The sequence below is a fragment of the Manis pentadactyla genome, chromosome 2 (genome assembly GCF_030020395.1).
Source record: "Manis pentadactyla isolate mManPen7 chromosome 2, mManPen7.hap1, whole genome shotgun sequence".
NCBI lineage: Eukaryota > Metazoa > Chordata > Mammalia > Pholidota > Manidae > Manis > Manis pentadactyla.
The window spans coordinates 10,990,522-11,013,648 of NC_080020.1; the positions used below are offsets into that span (position 1 = coordinate 10,990,522).

Here is a 23,127-nt window from a genome sequence, read left to right on the forward strand (position 1 = left end):
AAATGGCAGCAAGTATTTTACAATGTTAGCTCATTAATCCTCAACTGAGCAAAATAATGGCTCAAAGGAAATAACGCTCTTTGTAGAGTAAGAAATGTCATTTTCTGAGTAAGGGTGCTTTCCCACTCTTTAGGGTATTTGCCTCCACTCCCTGCTCAGCTGTCTCCACTAATTTTGTCAACACCTTCATATGTAGGTCGGAGTCTTATTTTACCTTTCACCCCACAAAATCTCACCCTCAAGGCCCAGCCTCCAGAACTCCCACTGGACTGAGTTCCTGGAAAGGAGGGCTGTCTAGATCACTTGACCACAACATTTAGCACAGGCTTTGCATGAAGCAGGTCTCAATAAATGTGATTTGAAGCCATGCAAATCATTATTGCAGGGGTCTTTACAGAGATAAGAGGAAAATGGGAAGCAATGACCCCTGCTTTGCACAAGCAGGCCTGCCCTGGAGAGTAGGGAGGTGCCATCTCTGACAATTTGACCGAGGGAACCCAGAATATAGATAGACATACACCACTGTACTCATGAGCTACACCAAAAGTAACGTTAGGGACTCCTTAATTTTTCTGATGACTCAGCTTAGCAATATTTTTGAGGAGTCTGTTTTGTACTGGACACTCTAACAGGGACCTTGGAGCTAAAGATGAATGGGAACCTGTCTGTCCCTATGGAGCCTATATTCAAATGGGACAGAAGTACACGGGGGCATGCAAACACGAAGGCTGACTGTGTTTTATCTAGGATTGGCAAATTCCTACTCTATGTGCTATAAACTGTTCTTATAAAAATTGCTTTGGCTTTCTTTTTCCTATATCACATTTTTCTTATCAAGTGTCAAAGTAGCTTAAGACTAATTTTAACAAAGTCTTTCAAAATATTCCATCTTTTGGAGATAGATCAAATGGTAAGAATGAATTCTTAATCATGTCAAATCTCTTTGCACTGTTAATATGAATTGGTTAACTTTGAGTAATGAGAAGTTGAAATTACAACACATACAAGGAACAAAAACGTTATTTGAACCCCAAATGCAAGATTTAACAGTCATCTTGTCCTTCCTATTTTGCTCTTTTGTTCACCACTGTCTTCCACAGCTGATTATTTTCATCCATTTCTCCAAACAGATATTAATAAACTTCAGAACTTCCATTGTGCCCTGCACCTCAATACAAGCAAAACAAATTAGTTTTCTTATGCTATGATAGATTTATTTTTCCATCATTCCAGCTTGTTTTTCATGAGTCACATATGGAGTACAGAACGTTTGCAGGATGTACAATTTAGCCGTTTGGATTCCGTCCATTTCTCCAGGATCACACTGGTGGGCATGTTAATTAAATCATTCTGCAGTTTTAGAGCAGAATTAGAACCAAGCTTTGACCAGAAGGAGAATGAGCATTGGCAGGGGAGGCCGGAGGATGCCAAAGAGGTGTGGCTGGGGTGAAGAGGGGCCAGGGATTGATCCCCACAGGCATGACGATACCTCACGGTATGGCCAAACCACCAGATACGAATGTATAGACACTGGCCTGTCCACACCCCCCAAGTTTGCAATGCTCTGCCCAATGTTTCAGAAGTCCTGCCCCTACCCGGAATGCAAAGAACCCCCAGGGCTCCACCAGCTCTGCCTTCTCCAATCCTGAGGTTGGCTCAGAACTCAGCTCCCTTTCCAAAGGCCTCCTGGGTGTCAGACAAGCCCCAAACCTCAGATCCCCCAGGGCCTTTCAGATATACTCCAAGCACCTGACCCCCAAGAGACACCACTGGCACCAGCATGAGGCCCTGGGAAGAGAAACAGCAGGCACGGAGGTCCCTCTGAGCCCAGGGAGCTGGATCATGTACTGGGCCAGTTCTGGGCACCAGAGACTAAAGGAAGCTACGAGGCCCTGGAGATGTTCCCTAGGATGCTGAGGGCAGGAAGAATACCGGGTAGAGCCCTTTCTGCTTGGCCCTCCAGCCTGCCTAGGCTGTTACTCCCTTTGGACTGCCCTGCTCCTCATCTTTTGACCCCTGCAGCCCATACTGTGCTCTCCCTGGAGAGCCCAGGGTACTTCCTGTCCCTACCATGTGATCATTTGGAACTCAATCATAGGCTGCCTTAGGACATCTCTGTATTGGTCTTTAGCTATTACATTATGATTTCCCCCATGGGATGTTTGATCGCAGTTCCTTAAAGGCAGAGGAGCCCCTGGCAACTGGGGGGCAATCTGGGCACACTGTAGGCGTGACAGTGATTGCTCTTGTGGCCTCACCTACAATGTTAAGATGGATGGTAGGAAGCAGGAACGGCTGATGGGAGGAGCAACTCCTTTTGTTCTGAGGGTGTGCAAATGAGCAATGGGAATTGGGCATTTCTTAAAAGGTAATGGAATCCAAAATAATAATTTTTCTCAATTATTTGGACACTCCTTTGGACATGAACTATCTAGTTTTCTTAATCCTTCATGCAATTTTGTGAAAGTAGATGCCCCTCATTCATGGTGCTAGCATGACAGATCTGGAGACAGGTAGCCTTGGAAGGAAGGGGAATGGTACGCAATGGCCAGAACCTGCAGCTTCCTGTGTCGCTGCTAATAAAGAACCTAGACTACCTAGAACAGCTCCTGTCCTTGTTCTGCAGGTGACAAGCCATTTCATTGTATTCTCCCAGTATTGTATCTTGGCACCAAAAAGTAATGCATTCATTCACTTATTCAGCAAATGTTTACTGAAAACCTACCTCTCCGTGTGCAAGCCCTGGACTAGAATCTTGGCTCACAGTCATAACACGCAGTTACTGCTCTCAAGCATTGCTCCTTCCAAGGGGCGAAGGCGGAGGTGATCAAAAGAACAGTACGTGGTCGGGCTGTAACAAAAATGCTACAGGAATACAAGTGGACTCAGGAAGGCATCCTGGAGCTGAATACAGCTTGGGACTTGGGGCTTCAAAGATGCGTTGTTGATCCTTTAGGTGGAGAAGAGGAAGACATTCCAGACACAGGGGAGAGAGAGTTCGTGCTGAGGCAGGAAGGCATGAAGAGTCTGCTGTACACTGAGAAAGGCAGGCTGCTCCCCTGGCACGGGCTCGCAGCTGTGCGTGTGTTTCCGTACGAGGGGGTGAGGAGGCCGGAAAGTGGTGAATAACCTTGATGCCAAGCCTCATTTATATTTATTCAGTAGATAAAGGAGTTTTTCAATCATGGGAATAAGTAAAATAAACTTTTGGAGATGGAGGACAGGAGGTTATTGCCTCTGACCATCCACCCTCCACCCGCCACTTGGAGGGTTTCTAACCCCAAGGACTGGCCCCGTCTGAGGACAGCCCACTCCTCCATCTAAACGCAAAGCAGGCGTGTGCAGACATCTTGCTCAGGTTCCGAGGCTCCGGGTGTGGAAGGGGGAGCTGTTAGGGTTGGTTTTAGGAAGATGTTCTGGTGTGAAGAAACAGAGGGAAAGCCGGAAGTCAGGAAACCAGTATTTCCTTACACTCCTGCTTGCCAATCCAGACAACAGCTGTAAAGGCCTGGGATGAGACAGAAAAATGCTTCAGAGAATAAAAGGAGAGAACTGGCAGATCACGGGCCCTACTGGTTGTGTGGCTCAGCCAGACAGAGAGGGAAGGAGGATTTTTAGGCAACTCCCAGTACCACACATTTGCTGACACAAGGAATGCTGGGAAAGGTGGTGGGTTGTTTTTTTTTTGCTTTTTAATTGGGGTTGACAGGATAAACTTCCACTTGCACCAGTAAATAACGTTATTCATGTTTATAATTTTTTTGCATCAGCACAGTGAACCCCTTTCCTTGAAAGGGTATCATGGTATCACGCCTGTGGCAAAGGGCCCCACTTAAAGACGTCCTGTTGTTATTCAAGTCCCTTTCCTCCTCCACATACTTTTCCTTTCTCCCACTAGATTCCCTCTGCATCAACCCCTCCCTACCGCAAGACACCAGAGTTCAGGCTGAGGGCAAGCATGGAGTACTTCTGGGCTCTGGTGCAAGTATGATTTCTATAAAAAGACATTTTAAAAACAAGGAGCAATGTTGCCATTTTGCCTTTAATGGAAAAGTGACTAGCAGTAACGGTAAAAAAAAAAATCTTTTATTAAAAAAAAACTCTATCCAACCTCGAGGCAATCATTGTTTGAATTTTCAGAAATACACATACACTTGAAAAACAATAGTTTGTATAAAAATAAACTCTGAACGTGTGACTAAAAAGGGAGACCCCCCCCCCCACCCCCTCCAGTCTTTTCAGCTGCATGAGGAAAAAGAGCTGAGTCCGAGCTGGGTTTACCCCAGTGCTGAGGGGGCTTTGGCTTTGGAAGACAGAGCCTGCTTGAAACGTCTCTTCAGATCTTGCATGTTTGGGGAGCGGGGCCGGGGAATGACGGAGGCTTTCCTTCTCTCCCCACCGATGCTGTGCAGTTTGCTCACTTCTTTGCAGAGATGCTGAAACACATCACAGACGTCTTCATAGTTTTCACTGGTGGAAATTTCAAGGAACAGGCTGCCCAGCTCATTGGCTAGTTGAATGCCATCATGTGTTTGCACCTGCCGGGCATGCAGAAGGTCCCCCTTGTTGCCCACAATGATGACTGGGGCCTTAGAGTCAGGGTGGACCTTTCGGATGTGCTGGTAAAGGGGGCGGATAGACTGGTAGCTGTCGTAGTCTGTGATGGAGTAGACTAGCAGGAAGCCTTCTGCCCACTGCATGCATTTGGACAGGGAATCAACCATCTGGGTGAGGCTGTGTTGGACCTGGGAAAGATCAAAATAAGACTGGATCAAGAAAGCCCTCGGTGGGACATGATTCAAAATAACATCAAAGTAACCCTTGAAAAAAACGTTTGAAAAAGAAATCACTAAACATAGTTTTCACATTCTACCCAGCTTCTGCAGGAGGATTTTGATAGGGAAGGAGTGCATTTTCACTGCCTGGGTTATTTTATTAGCTGTTAACAATGCTTTATTTTTTAAAACCTTGCTTGGCAAGATAGGCTGTGGTTAACTATGGCTGACTGAAGAATGACTTCCATGAGAACTTCCGAATCAGAATGGTGCAATTTTTAGGAAACTAACTCAGGATAAACAAAATATTGAACATAAGCCAAGATAAATACTGATTCCCAAGCCCACAAAAAAACATCTTTAGCATGTCCTTCTTGAGAATGTTACAGAAACACATTCCTTCTTTCTGTTTTTCTACAAGACTTTATTACCTCCCTAGAAGGGAGAGCAATTAATAACTTGTTAATCAAGTTACATTCCTGACAGCTGGCCAAGGGGTCACGGAACTGCAATTATCGGAACTGCAATTACCGACTCAGGGAACAGCTAGAAACAGAAGCACTTCCCAGTCCCTGCTAGGGAAGAAGACCCTCTGCAGAACCCCACCCCACTATAAGTTCTCTCGCCCTTTTGGAGATAGAGGACAGGAGGTAGCTGCCTCTGACCATCACCCTCCACCCCCCACTTGGAGGGTTTCTAACCCCAAGGACTGGCCCCATCTGAGGACAGCCCACTCCTCCATCTAAATGCATAGCGGGCGTGTGCAGACATCTTGCTCAGGTTCGGAGGCCCTGGGTGTGGAAGGGGGAGCTGCTGGCTCCTGGCAGTGCTCACCTGGATGACCCCGGGAGTGTCCTGGATCTGCAAGGATAGCTGGTCTCCCTCAACATAGACAAGCCGTGAATACAACTTGCCTGGAGAATGAAGGAGAGTTTGCTTTTAAATGCTTGCACTCTCATCGCGAAAAAGAAAACTGGAGCATGCAACCACACGAGCAGAGCGCACGAAATCTTTCTAACCTGTATTCGGTTCATAATCGCCAATGAATCTCTTGGTCAGGAAGCGCACAATCATTGCTGAAAAGGAAACAGGAAAATCAACGGAAGGACTGGGGCAAGACAGTCAAATCGGGACCCTCGCGGAAATGCAGGAGGCGGTGAAACGCAGAACCGCAGAGATTGCCCGCATCTCAAGGCTCTGCAAAACCAAGGGGCCACCGTCGGAGCCTCCCGCAGGTCTCACGGCAGGTATGACTGGAGGCATTCTACCAGCCGTACCAGCCCCCATGAGCCAACAGGTGCCAGCGCCGGCGAGAGCGCTCCCGGGGAGCAGCCGGGAACTCGGCGGGCGGGGTGCAGGTTCTTCCCGGCGCCCTGCCCTTCCCCACCGGCCCAGAGCTCCAGCTCATCTCCCAGTCCCCGGCTGTCCCGGCCGGGCCGGGGCTGGGCGGCCGCCCCGCTCAGTCCCCGGGACACTCACCGCTCTTGCCCACGCGGCCGGCGCCCAGCACGGCCAGTTTGATGTCCTTGGGCAGGAGGTAGTCGGAGGAGGACTCGGGGATGGGCGCGAGCAGAAAGTGCCCGGCCATGGTGGGCGGCCGCATGGAGAGCGCCGGGTCTGGCGCGTCCCGCCGCTGAGCGCAAGCCTCCCGCCGGGCCGCACCGTCTCGCCGCGGCCCGCGAGCAGGGAACGTGGGAAACCGAGGGGCGGGGACCGCGGTGCTGGCCCAGCTGTCACGGCGGCGGCTTTTAAAGCGCTCGGCCCGCGGACGCCCCTCCTCTCCCCGCCCCTTCCTGCAGCCCCGGGAGTAGGCAGGGGCCGGACGCGTAGGGACTGTCACCGCCGGCTTGCGCAGCGCCTCGCCGCTTGACGCGCGCTGCCGGGACCCGCGTGGCTCCGGGCCCGGGAACGCGGCCAGCGCCCCGAGCGCGCGGGAGGCTCTCGTCAGGCTGTGCCTGCGTAGCCCTGGTGGCCCCCTGCACCCCGCGGAGGCGAGCCTGCCTTACCAGAGCCCCCAGTGGGCGAACCTGGCATCAGATTAAGAGCTATGGGCCAAAGAAAGAAGAAACATTCAGCGGGATGTTTCTGCAGCAATGGGAGGGATAGATTCCTGTCGAAGGCAGCTCTGTTTTCAAGAGGTGCTGAAGGTGACATTAACAGGGGAAAAGGAAGGGAGGGGGAAAGAGCCCTGAATTAGTATCTGTGTAAAGGACCTGCGACCTTGGGCAAGGAATCGGTGTAGCCTTGCCCCAGACACGTGAAGGCCCCTGGGGGCAGCAGTTTGCAGCCTAGCCTCCACCGCCAGCCGCTCTGGGGCCATGGAATTGACGCATTAGTCAACACTAATAAGCATTCCCTCTGCTGAAAAGCTCTTGCTCTTAACTATTTCTCCATCACTAATACTGTCCCGTGCACTTGAGTCATGCATGTGCTTCGTTAGTGAAGTGCTTACTGCTGGGTGTAAAGTGGAGTTTAAGGTAGGGGTAGGAAAGTGGAAGAGGTCACAAGAGAAATATGGCCTGGTCTTGGGTTTGGGAAGCCTTGAGATCTAGTCCTTGCACCTTAGAACTTCTGGCCTCACTTGTTCCAGTCTCCTATATCCAATTGATGCCGTGGTTCTTGTTTGCGGAGTCGAAAAATGAATTTAGCAAACACCCAAGGTAGGAGAGCCAGGGAGAGGCTTGTATTTAGAGATACAGTGAGGACAGAGCTCCTGACAAGAGAGCCCACGGTGGTGCCTTGTCTAGGGGTTTTACAGGCTTGAGGATTTTGGGGGATGTGAAAAAAGGCTTAGGGGTGTGGAGTTGTTAAGTGGTCCCTGAATATTTAGAATTAACTTAAATTTCCTACTGTGATTTCTCCCCGAGTAAGGAGATACCGGTGTCTTGGTCTGGGAGCATATCAAACAAGGCCACCTGCCCAGCGGCTAAGGTGGGCTGAGGTATTGTTTGCTAAAGAATAAGTTAAGAATCTTATTTCTTAAACTTCTTGGGTGTTAACAATGCAATCTTATCTTTAAGGTGGATCCTTCCTGTCTTTTACTATGTTGTTCACAGCTGGGCCTGCATGCTAAATTAGTTGCCCAGTTTGCAAATCACCTCATCAGGTCTGAAGGAGGAAAGACAGCACATAGGCCTGAGCCTGTTAGCATGCTACAGTGAATCTTACACATGATTACAAATGATTAGCTTAATAAAAACATGTGCTGCTCTTCTTTATCTGGGGAATATTAACTGATCTCACTGAAGAATGACTCTAGAGCTTAATGTTTAACACAGAGTTTTGGTAGGGGGTTTTCTTGCCTGTAGTTACATTGCTCTGACTGTAAATATCTTTCTTGCCTTGCTTTTCCCAGAGGCCCTCATCCTATTCTGACTAAGCTCATGGTCCCGGTCTCATAATTATCTCTTAGACGACCCCACCCTTACCTCTTTCTCTATCTCAGTTGTGTCAGTTAGCTTTGCCTCATGACAAACCACAAAAAACTTAATGGCTTAAAACAATCCCTTGTAGCTGCTCACAAGTCAATAGGTCAACGAGGTGCTGTCCTAATCTAGGCCAGGCTCAGCTGATCTTGGCTAGGCTCTTTCATGCATCTGCAGACAGCTGGCAGGAGGTGGGAGGCTGGCAGCTGGCTGGCAGCTGCGCTGTGGGAAGAGGCAGTGACTGAGTCACATGGCTCTCCTCACCCAGCAGGCTGGTCCAGGCTTGTTTTCATGGTGGCTGAGCAGGGTTCCAAGAGACAGTGGAAGTGGAAAATGCCTCTTGTGACCTAGGCTCTAGCCTGGGACCCATCCCCTCTGTTGCACTGTTGGCCAAAGCAAGTCACAGTGCCAGCCCAAGTCCAAGGGGTGCAGAAATATACTCCAGGCCTTGGTGGGGGGACTGAAAAGTCACATTTGAAAGGGCTGGGATGCGGAGAGGAGACTGGGATCCCGTTTTGCAGTTGACCACGTTAATGAATGTGCCTCCATCCACCCTCTAGCCCAAGCCAGTGGCCTGTGAGCCATCCTTGACTCCAACCTCTCCCTTCCACATTCATTAACCACCAAGTTCCATCATTTCTACTGCCTACACTTCCTGGTGTCTCCTCCTCTCCATCCCTACTGCTGTCTTCACTGCTCAGTTGAAGAGTCCTGAAATAGACCGGGAAGAGATGGTGACCAGTTTACTTGCTTCTTGGGGATGCTCTCTCTGATCACTGCTGCCATCCCCACCCCTATCTCCCAGTTACTCATTCTCAGGGTGCCCTTGGCAGTACTGATCTCAGTTGTCTTACTTGCTGGTGGAATATTTGTTTTATGTCTGTCTCCAGGAGGGCAGGGACTCTAGCTTGTGTCTTTAGTACACAGCATAGTGGTACCTCGAACTTACCAGGTCCTCAATAAATGTTTGTTCACTGACTTTTTCAGTGAACAAACGAATGAAAGGTGTCTTCACTGTGTGAACTGTAAAAGACACAAGTCATATATGTAACCATTATCCCAATACTTTGGTTTTGAGAGCAACCTGCTCTCAGAAGAAAGTGTTCAAGGAAACGTCCTGAGATGAACTGCCATGTTTCAGATGCACTGACTTTTGCTGTTCACAAAGCAATCTCCGTCTGTTTAACTTCAGTTTAACTGGGAGACCTGAAGCAGGACACCTCCTTCCCTGACAGGAAAAGGCAACATAAAGACAGTTACTATTTACAGAACAACCTTGAAACTATTAGGTTCCAGAGGTCCTTGAGCAGGTCAGTGATAGAGGTCTGTTATCTCTCAAATTCTCCTGGCTCTTCTTGAACACAAAATGGATCCTGGTTCACCAAACATCAAGTCCTCATCTGATCAGGGAGAGAGGAAAGGACTCTCTTCATCTCTTTTTACCAAGAGATAATTCTCAGAACCCTGCATACTCCCTTTTATCTCAATGGGCCAGAAATAGGAAGTTGGGAAAATATTTATCCAAGTATCTAGCAGGTGACTGGGATGGCCACGACTAGCTTAGAAACTGGCAGCTCCTCCCCAGGAGCTGGACACATTGCTACCCTAGCAAAAATCAAGAAGTAAAAGGGATCACTGCTGAGCAGCAGTCAGTGCACTCTGCCAGACATACCCCCGGGAGTTAAAATGCAGAACTTTGAAGAGAAAAGAGAGCCCCTTCTTGGCTGAATCTTGGGCTTGTCTTTTGACCTCATTTCCTTACATTCCTTGTCAGGAGTAAGATTGGCATAGTTTTTTGTGTGTGTTTGTGTGTGTGTGTGTGTGTGTGTGTGTGTGTGTGTAAGATAACAGATCAATTTTAATTCTAGTGTGCCATGCTATACAAGGGTACACTTTTTAACTTCATGGGACTGTTGTACACATTCAATAAAGTGACAAATCTGCAGTACTATTTAGTATCTCACAATCAGGAGTGTATTTTTGAACTGTTTAAACACAATCCACAGAACTAAAAACAAAATCAGAAGCCATCCACAGTTACACTAACTGTCAGTCTTACAGTTACTACTTGAAAAACAGGCAGTGCCTCATAGGGGCTATCAAAGTGACTTCAGATTCTCACCCTGTTGTACTTACTCTACAGGGAAGCTTTCTTGTGCGGGTATGTGACTGGCCAAAGGTGGGCACAAACCAGAATCAGAGCAGCAAATTCTACCACAGTTTCTGTAGTTTTCACTCTTTTTTCCCTTTGTTAGTTAAAAGTGAACAGTGAGAATTAAATGCTTATCTCTCCATATACACAAGGTATGCTGTGAAAGCATATTTGCCTACAAATATATAAAAATACTTGTTAGCTAGTTTGGTATGAAAACAATGTATAAAAGTATATAGCAAAACATTAATCATCTCTGACCCTGGAAAGATCAGTTCCATATTTTATATTATAAACAGAAAGTTTATTTTGAATCCCTTATCCAGAAATACTTGTAAAGACAAATTATTTTACTCTCAACATGGCTGTGAGTTAAATTAAAAACCAAGAACACTGAAACACCTAAGTCCAAAATGAGTCCAAATATTTGGCCACATGGAATATTAGCATCTTTAAGAGTAGGAGTAATAGTAAAGGCTCTATATGCAGTTTTTAATCTATAAATACAATAGGCATTTTGGTTATTTTGGCCACTGGAAAAGAAAGACTGTAGCATCAGCAAATAAAGGTGAGAGATACTCACCTTTGTGGATTCATGTCAGTGTATTTAAGGCTAACTAAAGTTGACATCAAAATTTTTAGAAATAGGCAAAAATTCACATTTTAGAAATACTCCATTTCTATTTAGAGTAACAATAGGCAATGTGATTCCAGAGGTTATTTCACAACCTATGGCTTTAGCTTGGCAAACAGTTTATATTCCAAAACTGATTTATTCCTATTCAAATGAAATAAGCCCTTAAAAAAGAATGTCTTGTGTACAGATATGTATTTTCAAGGAATCATATAATCTTTGAAGCAGCCTTAGTGTTTCCTTTAAATGTTTTGAGTTGACCATAGATTGTCAGAATTGACATAGTTGACAGAAAGGATTAGCCAGCTTCTTGATCTAAGGTTACCATGGTGACCATTTGTCTAAGGCTAGAAATGTACCAATATGATGTAAATGTGAGGAGAGGAGAGGAGGGCTTTTCTTAGCAGTTGGTAGCTAAAATTCAAGAGATTCTTAGAAAATGACACAATGGCAGACTTTATCTTTTTCTGTCCTTGTTGTTTCTGGTAAAGGAAGACATTCCTGCTCTTAAAATTTCCTTATAACCTGGATAAGTTCATGGAAAGCTTGATCTACGTTCATGCTAATCTTTGGTGGCACCTCTGTATTATGTCACCTTAAGTTGGGGTAACTGCTGTCCTTCTTCCTGTTACTTTTGATGATCCAGATCTGCTTTATTACCAATTCATATCATTGGAAATTCACTAAAAACCATTTTAGCTGAAGGCCACTCAGGAAGATTCCTAAGACTGTTCTCTGATAAGAATTATGTTCCATTCTGCATTTACATTGCATTTGCTCAAGAGAGCTCAAAATATTATCTCATTCTCCCTGGAAAGCTTCTGCATTTGCAAATACAGATAATCCAGGACCTTTTAACACAGACAATAGGTTACTCAACTGTAGAATTATAAATAGGCTTTCTGAATTGTTGCTGCTTGTGTTCTATTTCATTTTGGGTTTGTGTCCAGAGTTATGTAAAATTGTACTGCAACCAATGTAACACAGGCTACAGAAGTGGTTTTAAAAAGATAATAGAAGTGCGTAGGCACAGATACGGATGCACAAATCCTGTGGGTGTTTAGAGTGAGTGTAGAATTTGGTAATAGGGAAGTATTAGGCTTGGGAAATTATTAACCCATTATCAGGTGCGTAAGCTTTATTTTAACTCTCAGACAAAACTTTGCCAAGGGTCCCCCTCTAATTCAAGAACACCTCCCACCACAATTCATTGCCTAACATCAACTGTTTTTCCTGTATATCCTAGATCCTTGGCTACTGAGCTGACTAGAGACTCAGAGATTCTGCCTGTTTTCCCAGAATAAGAATTATGCTTCTCCTCTGCTATCTCCCTAATTTATGTCAAGTCAACTTAAAATTACTGCAGTGTAACTTTCTGTAAGACTCTGTCTAGAGCTGGTATAGAACACAAACAGCTAACTTGCTATTATCAAACATTTACTGAGAGGACCACAAAGTGTAACACATACCTGTCTACCTTCAGACATCCCCAAAATATCATTGCTCCTTAATAAAGCCTGTGAAATGGGTAAAATATCTTACAAGTTGAGGGTTAGACAAGTTTACTAATGTATTCAAAGTCAGAGAGCCATTCCGCAGTGGACACCCTAAGCCCTCTGATTTCGAATCTTAGTGCTTTGCACCAACATGGAGGGCAGGCTGGAGAACACTGGTCATGCAGATAGAATGACAAAGGAGATGAGGGTACAAACTCCAATAGAGTCGCAACAGGGAGACAAACCCAAGTGAGGTAACCAGGGAACGCTACAGGGAGAAAGGACTGGTCTCTGAGTATTAACAATGCTGAATAGGTGCAAACACAGGGGAAATGGTAAATCAAGTTGAGGGAACCACACAAGCAAAATTGTGAAGGCGGTATTTGGCAAGTTCGGAGAGCTACGCGGAGTCTCAAAGACTGGGATGCGGTGGATGACCCAAAAGGTTGGGGACCAGACTATGGGTGGAGAAGACTGCCATGCTGAGGCCTCATCTGGAGGTCACGGAAGCCACTGTCCTTGAAGAGGGGTAGTCCCCACTCTACAGAACGATGCCAGTGCTAGCAGCATGTAAAGAATAGGATATGGTTTGTGCTTTCGAAGATCTTCAAACTGTTTATTCTCCTCCCACAATTAATTTGAACCTCTCTTCTTTCTCAGGAGAAGCAAAAAATCCAATTCCATCTTCACTTTAGCTAAGCCATCACCTCATTTTTCATAGTAAAAAGTACCCCACTGTGTTTCTTTTCCGATCCCAATGATTTCCACAAATTCCAATCTTGCTAGGAAAGTAGGTATGAGAGCCTTCATTCTCTGTGCCTTTGCCATTTATTTGGGGCTCTGTGAGAAGGACTGCCAGTTGCTCCTCAGCACACATTTTTGCTGTTTGAAAAGAATCACAGTACAGAACCTTGAGCTGCTTGTTCACTCTGTACACCTTCTCCACCGCAGCAACAGCAGATGTTGCCTCACCATTATTACTCACAACCAAGCCACTTAGCAGATTCTGTAAAGATTTTCTGTATGAACACTACCAATTTTCCCCCCCTTTAAGTGGAGATGAGATGAGTATCAAGTTGTTTTATATTATTTCTCGTGCTCAAAAAATAAAACCTTTTTGTAATTCTTACTAAATTTTAGCATGTTTATATTTTAGCATTTCTTTCCTTCTGTATAGAGAAAACACTCATTCACACTAGTGAGAATACAAAAAAGATACGCAACTGCTTTTATGACACAAGAGGAAAACTGAAGAGTATTTTATTCAACCTTTGGGATTGGGTTCAACTGAACAAAACAGAAGGCCTTAGAAGACAACTGGCTAGTTCAGAAGAGAGTTAAATGCTCAGGAGCCACACAGCCTCGTTTATGGTCCTGACTCTGATTTAAGAGCAGGGTGAAAAGTTTTATACTAAGAGTATTTTTCTTCATTCTCATCGACAAATGTTTTCAAGAAAAGAGAATTCTATAGTAAGGGATTAATTTATAATTGCACAATCTGTGATGGACCTGTTTATTTAAAAATAATCTATTTAAAAGGAACTGCATTTCAAAGAATTTATCAACTCATGCATTACTCAAAAGCTCAGAGATTTCCATTTAGTTCCTTTCCTCTAATAAAACCTTCCTAACTGATCTGTGTATTTGCAGGACATGCAGATGGAGCTGTCCAAGAGGGAGTTGGAAATGCACTTAGAGCTTCAGAGAAAGTGGAATCTGAAATTTGAGTCCCAAGTGTAATAGAGATGGCTGAAGACAGGATCAGAGGTTCTCAGACGAGCATGCAACTCCATCACCCAGAGAACTTAAGAGTGCTGGGTCCCACCCCAGAATTTGACTCAGTTAGGTCTGCAGTTTTCACAAGTTTCCAGATGTTCATGCTGCCACAGTTGGGGGACCATACTTTTGAGAACTACTGGCCTAGGTCATCCAGCAAGAATTTACAAGAATTAAGACAGAGATGGAACACCAAAGAAGGATGGGAGAGGTAGAAGAACTTGGGTGAACAATGGCAGAAGCCTCTGGAAGAGAAAAAACTTGGTGGCCCTGTTGACTAGGTAGATAAAAGCAACTTGAAAACAAGTCTCCAAATTTAACTAGCAAATGTGGTGATCTGAGAGCAGTTTTATCAGTGGTAGAGACAGAAGCCGGATCTGCTCTGGGAGGCTGGGAAGTTATGAAAGGACGAGGAGGGCACAAGAACAGCTCCTTAACGGGCTGGTTTTCTCAAGTCCGTAGGCTGAAGTCAAGGAAGCAGAAACGGAAAGGGTCAAGGATACAAAACCTAGAATAATCAGTGAAACAAGGGCAAAAGCATGCTCTGAACACGAACTCTCCCACCCTTTACCTCTTCGATGCCTCATTTTGCCTTGTTTTACAAGGGGCTTCAGGTCTCGCTGCTCTTCCCGGATTGTGACCAACCTCCTTTCCAGTTTGTCCTCCCTCCTCTGGTGCGGCAGGTAGCAGTAAATGTTCCCTAACTTAACAGCTATAGATACAAGTTGATACAACTCTTGATATCCCCCACCCCAAAGAAAACAGACACTGAGTAGTGGTACCTCAAAGAAAAAAGGGAAGGGATGGAGAATGAGGAAGAAGTTTATTTTTATAGAATGTTAAGGGGCAGTCTTAGTAAAATTCAAGGACAGACTGAATAGACAAACCATGGGGATCCTTATTCCAGAATAAATGACCAAATACAAAAACTCTTTTGAGTCCAGTATACTTGAGGCACAGGCTACCTTTAATGGTGGGCTTTGAATGTGAGTGTGTAGGCCCTTCAGTATTTGGAGATGAAAGTAAGATCTAGCAAAGACTGCAGAAGAGGTAAAAGGAAATCAGAAAGCGTTCCAGAAACTTGAGGCCAAACTCAGGGATAAAGAAATGTGACATTTTCTCCCACCAAACTAGTAGACTAAATTATAATAATCAATGCGGGAGAGTGCTGAGACAAGCATTTTCACTCATTCATGGGAGTGCAAACTGGTACAACCCTTTAGGAAAGCAACTTATCAGATTATTCAAGAATCTGGAAAACACTTCTTAACCCAGTATTGTCCATGTGAGAAAAAGTATCTTAAGGGATTAATCCAAAATACAAAAAGGTTTCATGCACATTCATAGCATTGCTATTTTTACGTTACTATACATCAGATGGGGGGACTTCATTTGCTGATAATCTGCCCTAAAAACCCTAAGCTAGGAGTCTGCAGCCCTGCCTTAATGTTCAGCTTCACCAGACCCCCTGGATGGAGGTGTCTCACAACCCCACTTCCTTTTCGACAAGTTGCAATTACAGGTCAGTTAAACATAGTTATTTTAGGCCCCAAGTGCACTGAGGACTGTCAGGAGGCATTTGGTCCCATCCCTTTACACATGCAGGTGACACCACTTACACAGGGACCAACAGACTTTCTGTAGAACCAACAAAGGAATGTTTGGTCTCTTCATCTTTCCACACAATGTGGGGCACTTGATCCCAATTACTCGTGGGCAAAATGGTTCTTAAACCCTCAACATTCAGAGAAACACTAGGTTTGTTAATGCCATAGGAAAGAAATTGAAGAGAATACATTCATTTTTAAGAAGCACTGCTTCTCTCATTAATTTAAAGAGCACACTTCCTGAATGCTTACCATGTGCCAGACCCCAGGAGTGCAAAGTCTAATTAGACAGTCCCTAACCTCAGGTCTAGTGGGAAAGACTTTAAATTATAAGCTCTGTAAAATACATGCACACCTGTCCTAACAAACATATGGGGGATTGCATTCCATCAACCCAAAACGGAATAATCTGATTCCAACATTTCCATTCCTTTCCTTCAAATACTTGCATCAGGGAAGTTTCACCCGGACACTCAAGATGAGTGGAAGACAGGCAGGAACTCACCAACTCGACAAAGTGTAGGTCTTTCAGGCAAAGGAACTAGGACAAGGACAATTCCAATAAAAAAGTTTTCAAACAGCTAGAGCAGCTAGGCTGGGAAGTGCTCAATTCCCTTTGGATAGAATGAATTTGAGTTGTCACAACCAAGTAGCAATAGAATAACCCAATGTGCTCAAAGCATACAAAGCAGCTTTCAAATGCTCCCCTTAATAAACTAATAGAGCACTCCCATCACACCTGCATGTGGAGCCAGCCTACCTGGGATGGAGCTTTGAACACTGCATCTCACTTCATGTACAACAGGCTTAATGGTATACTCCAAGTTTTCTCAGCAAATTTGGTAAGATGCTTAGAATGCTATACATGTTATATATAAATGGTTACCTTTATTTGAACTAGTCGACCCTTGAACACCATAGGAGTTGGGGTCACTCACTGATAGTGGAAAATCTGAGTAACTGTCAACTGTCCAAAATTTTAACAGCATATTGATGACAGGAAGCCTTACCAATAGTATGAATGGCTGATTAACATTTCTGTATTACATACTACATTCTCACAATAAAATTTAAGAAAATATCCTTCCAAACTGTACAAATTCCCATTTTCCAATGTATTCACTGAAAATCTGCACATAAATAGACCCACACAGTTCAAGCCCCTTGTTTAAGGGTCAACTACAGAGGTACTCTAGTTTCAAATTATCAGACTTGCTTTGAGCCCTATTCCATGGAAGGTTCAAGCAACTCAGAACTAGTATGTGACTCACAAACAACAGGGTGCTTTAAAACATCTATTTTTAAGTAGCTGGCTTCAAAATAAGTCTCTGATCCTTAAAACACAGCTATTTGGTGTATGAGACAATTACGAGTAATCAACTTTCCCTGAGCTTAACTGTACCCAACAAATAACCTTTTAGATTTCTTTTTTTTCAGAGTGAATTAGGGGACCGTTTTTAAGCTACTGTATTTTATAAATAATATCTGGCAGTTTCCTAACCGAGTTTGGTTTTAGTTGCACAATAAATCAGCTCACAACTTTTAGCAAGAAAAAAACACATCTGAAGAGTAAAGTCATCACCCAGTCTATCAGGACACCAAGTTTGCTCTAAGTATTTCTTGGGGGGAGGGGACACTACACTTTACTCAATTTAAGAGAAACAGTCTTACAGTCCAGAGATCTTTTATTTATTTATTTATTACACCCATCAAGCCATGAATTCATAGGGAATGGGTTCCAGCAGCTCAGGCTCCTTTCCATTTGTTCTCACAAAGTGTGCTTCTCTGGGTGGAGCAGGCTATTAAAAAAAAAAAGCCAACAAAATAATTAAGTACTGTAATCATTTTCAAAGTGCTCTCAGAAGCAACAAAATAACATAAACACAATTCTTTAATTTCATTAACTTTCTTTCACATAGAAGAAAATTATCACTGAGCAATAGTTCCCAAGACGAAAACCAAGAAACCTTGTCAATGCCACTCACTCACCTGGCGCTTCAGTTGAACCCAAGTTCCTTTCTCTTTGGCTTCCTTCTTTTTCTGATCATTTTCCTTCACACGCTTCAGAAAGCTATCTCGGCTCTTAGAGTGCTTAATGTGCTCGATACGTACATTAATTCTCTTTGCAAGGATCTTGCCCCTGGAGAGAGCAGAAATTCTTATAAATGCTTCATCAAAACTGTTAACTGCAACTCAGAAAACTCTTGGCAGTTTCACTCACTAAATAATCAACCTTGTACCCACAGATAGAATCAACCAACAAGTTGACTTATCAACAAGGTGATTTACAACCATTTACTAATCTAACTGGAAGAAGCCTTGAGGCAAGCATCCCCACTTTTAAGGTCCCTCTTCTGATATGAGGACAGACCCTGAAATATTAAATAACCAAACCCAGATTGAGATAAAACTTATGATTTATTTAACTTTTTATACTCTAAAAACCAGGACTGCTTAATACCAAATCCCAAGGAACTTTCTGGTAAGTCTACTTCTCTGTTTCCTCTGACAGGATACAAGACAAACATCCAGTTTGCTTGGGTTTTAAAAGGACAGTTCCTTTGCCCCACTTGAATGGCCAATAAAGACATAAGTCCAACTGGCAAAGTGAAAAGGGGGTAGGAGGGAATACTAATTAGCCACAAAGAACTGTAACATTACTTACTTTACTTGTTTGTTCACAACAATGCCAACAGCATGCTGGGTAACATTATAGACTCGTCCAGTTTTGCCATGGTAACATTTGTGGGGCATTCCTTTTTGAACAGTGCCCATTCCCTGTTAAGGAAGGAAATAAATGTTATGCCAGCCATTTCCCCTGCCTTTTAAACCCTAACTTTTATTAAGGTAACTAAGATATACTAAGATTTTTTTTTCTTTTAAATAGCAAATCAAGAGCTTTCAGAGCCGGTGAAATGTGTTTTTCACATTGCTTCAAGCAATCAAAAAGACAATCATCATTAAGCTCCAAAGTGCCAAAATATGTTTAAAGAGGACATAGGTTTCACTGTTAATCTCCATCAGTATTTAAATTTTCAACTATTTGTTTTCACCTCGCTTCCCCACCCCCAGCTGTTAACAAGCAGATGAGAAAATTTTAGACTCAAAAGTCTCAAGATTAAAAAGTCTAGAGTAAAATAGCACCTTAAAAACTTGGTTTCTGTAAGTAAAATTAAATTTGCACACTACAGTCTTATGAGCACTTATTCAGGAAATATATTTTTCCCATTTAGGAGACAAAAAAGGAGCAAACAAATACAACATACACTAATGTGTGAATTCCAATATTAGATTAAATACAACTTTTCAAACTTTTAATGTTATTAGGCTACTTATAACTGTAGGTTATTTCCCCAATTTTTCAATTTACCTTGATGTCTACTATATCACCTTTCTTGTAGATTCGCATGTATGTGGCCAAAGGAACAACTCCTGCCAAATAAAAATAAATCAGTTTCAATTATCAAGGTTAAAAAGTCTACAGTAAAAGAACTGGTAAGCTTACTGGCTTTTAACACACACTACCTTTGACAGTTACGTGTATTTTAAAGTCTTGCTAGTTGACAATTTAAGAAACTACTATATAAAATTCACACTTTTTATTTAGTAATAAGTAGATGCTACTTAATTAATGCCAACACGTTAAATGAAAACCACAACACATTTTAATGTATGCCGTATTTGCTCTCAAGAAGGGTAAATCTACTTACCATGTTTTCTAAAAGGTCTAGAAAACATATAGCGGGTGCCTCTCCTCTTTCCCTTTGTGTTGGTCATTTTGGTGATTTACTGAAACCACAAGGTATAGAACAGTCAAATACAACCACAAAATTGATATTTACTTTAGCCAGTTACTCTTTAACCAAAAAAAAAAAAATCACCTGTTAAATTTCAAAATGCTTGCATTACAATAGCAATATCAGAATTACAAAACAGTTTAAAAAGTGGATTCATCAATCAGTATTTCTTAGAAAAGGGTTTAAAAGAAAACCATCTTTTAGCAAGTAAGATCTTTGCCAAAACTGCAAAGTTCTGACATTAAAACTCCTAAGCAGCAGAACTGGATTTTAGAACACAAACCAGTAGTTTTCCTATTAGAATATAAAATCCCAACAGTACCTCTAACCACACTATTAATTATAAAACCCAGTGTAGAAGGCCTAGGGCACTCCAAGTACTAACTAGAATATATTGTTGGAGAGCATGACAAAATTCACCTTGCATACTTACATGCTGGATCATACCTTTTAATATCAATGACTTTCTGTGACAGTAAATATCTTTGCACAGCATCTATTAACTGTACCTCCATCTTCACATTAATGACTATTTACTCAGTTGTTTACTAGGAAGTGTATCTAAGGTAGAAGAGGGGAAAACTGGCTTTATAATCATGGGCCTAATTTTGACAGAGGTTCTGCCACTTGCTGGGAGACAACATTTAAACTCTGATCACCACCTGTAAAATGGGGTTTTAATATTTTTATAATTGAAGTAACATCTACAAAACATTTAGCAATTCCTAGCAATCATCAAGTGCTTAATAGTAAATGGTAGTCAATTTATCATTATCTAAAAATTCTCTTACAAGCATTTAGAACTGAACTTTTCACTTTGTTTCCCAAAAGGTCAAAACAAGGGTTTTTATTGCTTCAGGTCATTCAAGGGCAGAACTACCTACGACTGTGGCAATTACTCCTACTACAGGCAAAATACACCTAAGTCAGCCTTAACCTGACAAGTCTTCTAAATTAATTGGTCTCTTAATTAACACTCCTTAAAGAATAGTGACTCCAAAGCACCTTTTTCATGTAACTTGGGTGGTAAAGATACACAAGAATGCTTCACCTAACCCAACAAAGCTTTAAAACTGGCAACTAAGCATCTAGTAAGCGCCACATACCCTGTTGTAATCCTCAAAATCTCTATCCTAGTATTAAGTTTATAAGGAGAGATGCTCTGCCGGTCCAAACCACTTTATGGGTCTCAAATGGCAAAATCATTAATGGAAGTCACTTGTTACTCCAGAGCCCACACTCCTTCAACCAGACCCATTTTTCCCAAGGAATTCTTTTTCATCACGACCCAATATACATAGAATTGAACGCATTTTTAAAGTACTTCAGTGCAAAGTAACGATGATTTACATTCTTTAATAGTACCAAAAACAGGACGCACAACAGGGCGCAACCTACAGGTTGCTCAACTCTGGTAGCTGGCCTACTAAAATCTGTAAGCTAGACAAAAAGATAAGAAAACTAAGACTAAGTGGTTCAATAAATATCCCCCTAACCTTCTTAATCAGAGACATGGCTATTGGGTAATCCCTTAACATGCTGCCCAAGAATTAACAATACTCTGTGGCAACCTTACAGTACTTTCCCTTTATCCGGGACAAAATTAAAAACCGGAAATCATGCGTTAAAGACGAAAAGTTTGTTTCCACAACTCAGAGGGCACTTCACTCTCTTCTCCAACCACCAGTCCAGGCTTTCATGCACACCGGAGATTAAAGCCGATGCCTGGTTTTAAATCCGTTCCTACTATCCTTACCCGACAGCATTACAAACTTAGGTTTTAGGTTTGGTGGTAAACTGCCGCACTTAAAAGTTGCAAAAGCATCAGGCCACGCGGCCCCACAGAACCTGTCCGTGGAGGCCCAGGATACCGGGGCGGAAGCCGTGGAGACACAGAAAAAAATTCTTTTCCAGACTAACCCAAGTCGCCCCACCCCAATAACCCGGCCCGGTTTTCCTCAACCCTGTCCCCCTGCAGGGCAGCGACACCTCAGTCTGGTCCTGTCCCCCGCCTGCCGCTCGCGATCTGGATGGACGCAGCTTCACCACCCAGGCCAAGCGGCGCCAGAGGAGAGTCTCTCTAGAGTCCCAATACACAGCCTCGAATACTGCAAAAACAGGACGTAAGTCTGCGAGACGTACGGCGCAGGGAGCCACGTGAAGACCCTACCTGGAAGATGGCGGTTCCGGCCGAAGAGAAGAAGGCGGCGCTGCGCGGCGCGTCTTACAAGGGCCTCCGGGCTGTCCGCGGCAATGCCTGAAAGAAACGCCAGTTGAAAGCGACTTTTCCGAGGAGGCGGATCTTCCCTGAGACCAAGGAGAGCCTGGGAGGACATTTTCCTTCCTTGCGAACAGGAGGAAATGGATTAACAAATGCTGGTCCTGAGATTTTGCCAGACAGCCCGGAAAGGGGCCTTCAGGGAGTCCAATCGGACGCCGACGCCCGAGAGTGGCTGGCGTCTGTCCTGCGACAGAGCCTACGCCGGAAGTGGGCGTGTGTCTGCGTCCGCACGCGCCCGGGAGCGGCCGGTCGTTGCGGGTTTAAAATGTTAGCAGTGCTAATGATTGCTGCTCGCGGAATGATTACGAGGGCACAAGAGTCGAGTTGTAATGACCCAGGCATATTACCCGGTTTGTATGTCTTTCAATAAAACGTTTCTTTATGCGTTAAAACGTACTGCACACTTGCTGGTAGGTGCCTAAACGTTAAAATCACTGGAAAGCAATTTGGCAAAAATAATAAAACTGAAGTTCCAGATATTAAATCCTAGCTTTGCACTCCTTAGTATGTATCCTTTAGACACTTTGATATGTGAACAAGGATGTACATAATTGCATTGTGAGTAGAAGCAAAAATTTGGGAACATCCCCCGAATAGAATAAATATGTGGGATATTCATACGATGGAGTAATAGATGCAGTAAATCAAGACCAAACGCGGAGATACGAGGCAAAAAAAGGAAGACGTAGACTGTACGTAATAGTTTATATACATACAATTTTAAGGCATGTAAAACAATACCGTGTATTGCTTAGGGATTCATATATATGTAGTGAAAGTAGTCAAGAAATAAAAGAACGAAAATCACATTTTAAAGAGTGGTCATGTCCGGTAGGGAGGAGGACTGTAAAGAGGTAAAAGGGAGCTCTTACTGTCTCCAACATTTTTAGCTGGACATTGAATATATAGGTGGCCATTATCTTACTCATTATACGGGGCATGTATTCTTGAGATTTCATGTCTGCTCAGCCTACTTCAGTCGTTTACCTGCCTTGCCCTGAAGGCTGAGGGTTCAGCCCCTGCCACAAGTTCAGCATCAGCCATTCTCGAAAGGGTACTGAGGAGTGTCTAGCATCTTCTCTGCAGTTCCAGAGTTAGTTTACCTGCTCTCTGTAAAGACTATTTCACATTTTTTCTTTGATTATCAAATTTCCATCCCTTTCTCCCACCTTTCTTTCAGCTGA

General features: G+C 43.6%; 2 protein-coding genes and 2 non-coding genes across 5 annotated transcripts; all 4 read right to left on the reverse strand.

Annotated features, from left to right (window-relative positions):
• Nucleotides 1-4,023: 4,023 nt before the first annotated feature.
• RASL11A (RAS like family 11 member A) lies at nt 4,024-6,616 on the reverse strand. Its single transcript, XM_036917367.2, has 4 exons — nt 6,255-6,616; nt 5,795-5,851; nt 5,610-5,689; nt 4,024-4,745 (listed from the first exon to the last, which is right to left on the reverse strand). The coding sequence occupies exons 1-4, from the start codon at nt 6,376-6,378 to the stop codon at nt 4,278-4,280; spliced, it is 729 nt and encodes a 242-aa protein (XP_036773262.1). The 5' UTR covers nt 6,379-6,616; the 3' UTR covers nt 4,024-4,277.
• Nucleotides 6,617-17,532: 10,916 nt separating this feature from the next.
• On the reverse strand, nt 17,533-21,851 carry RPL21 (ribosomal protein L21). 2 transcript variants are annotated; one of them, XM_036917368.2, is made up of 6 exons: nt 21,833-21,851; nt 19,576-19,654; nt 19,236-19,297; nt 18,531-18,643; nt 17,855-18,005; nt 17,533-17,664 (listed from the first exon to the last, which is right to left on the reverse strand). In XM_036917368.2, the coding sequence occupies exons 2-6, from the start codon at nt 19,640-19,642 to the stop codon at nt 17,575-17,577; spliced, it is 483 nt and encodes a 160-aa protein (XP_036773263.1). In that variant the 5' UTR covers nt 19,643-19,654; nt 21,833-21,851; the 3' UTR covers nt 17,533-17,574. The 2 variants fall into 2 exon arrangements, with proteins under 2 accessions (XP_036773263.1, XP_057346083.1); XM_057490100.1 differs by lacking the exon at nt 21,833-21,851 and adding an exon at nt 21,652-21,778.
• On the reverse strand, nt 18,360-18,486 carry LOC118928351 (small nucleolar RNA SNORA27). Its single transcript, XR_005031198.1, has one exon. It is a non-coding gene; the product is annotated as a small nucleolar RNA SNORA27 (small nucleolar RNA).
• On the reverse strand, nt 18,762-18,832 carry LOC118928350 (small nucleolar RNA SNORD102). The gene has a single exon (XR_005031197.1). It is a non-coding gene; the product is annotated as a small nucleolar RNA SNORD102 (small nucleolar RNA).
• Nucleotides 21,852-23,127: the final 1,276 nt, after the last annotated feature.

Coding starts and splice junctions, on each gene's coding strand:
- RASL11A (XM_036917367.2), bottom strand. CDS start 6,378: ATGCGGCCGCCCACCATGGCCGGGCACTTTCTGCTCGCGCCCATCCCC. Junction 5,852..6,254: donor CGGCCGCGTGGGCAAGAGCG/GTGAGTGTCCCG, acceptor TTTCCTTTTCAG/CAATGATTGTGCGCTTCCTG. Junction 4,746..5,609: donor ACACTCCCGGGGTCATCCAG/GTGAGCACTGCC, acceptor GATCTTTCCCAG/GTCCAACACAGCCTCACCCA.
- RPL21 (XM_036917368.2), bottom strand. CDS start 19,642: ATGACCAACACAAAGGGAAAGAGGAGAGGCACCCGCTATATGTTTTCT. Junction 18,644..19,235: donor GTGATATAGTAGACATCAAG/GTAAATTGAAAA, acceptor CTTCCTTAACAG/GGAATGGGCACTGTTCAAAA. Junction 17,665..17,854: donor GGGTTCAACTGAAGCGCCAG/GTGAGTGAGTGG, acceptor TTTTTTTAATAG/CCTGCTCCACCCAGAGAAGC.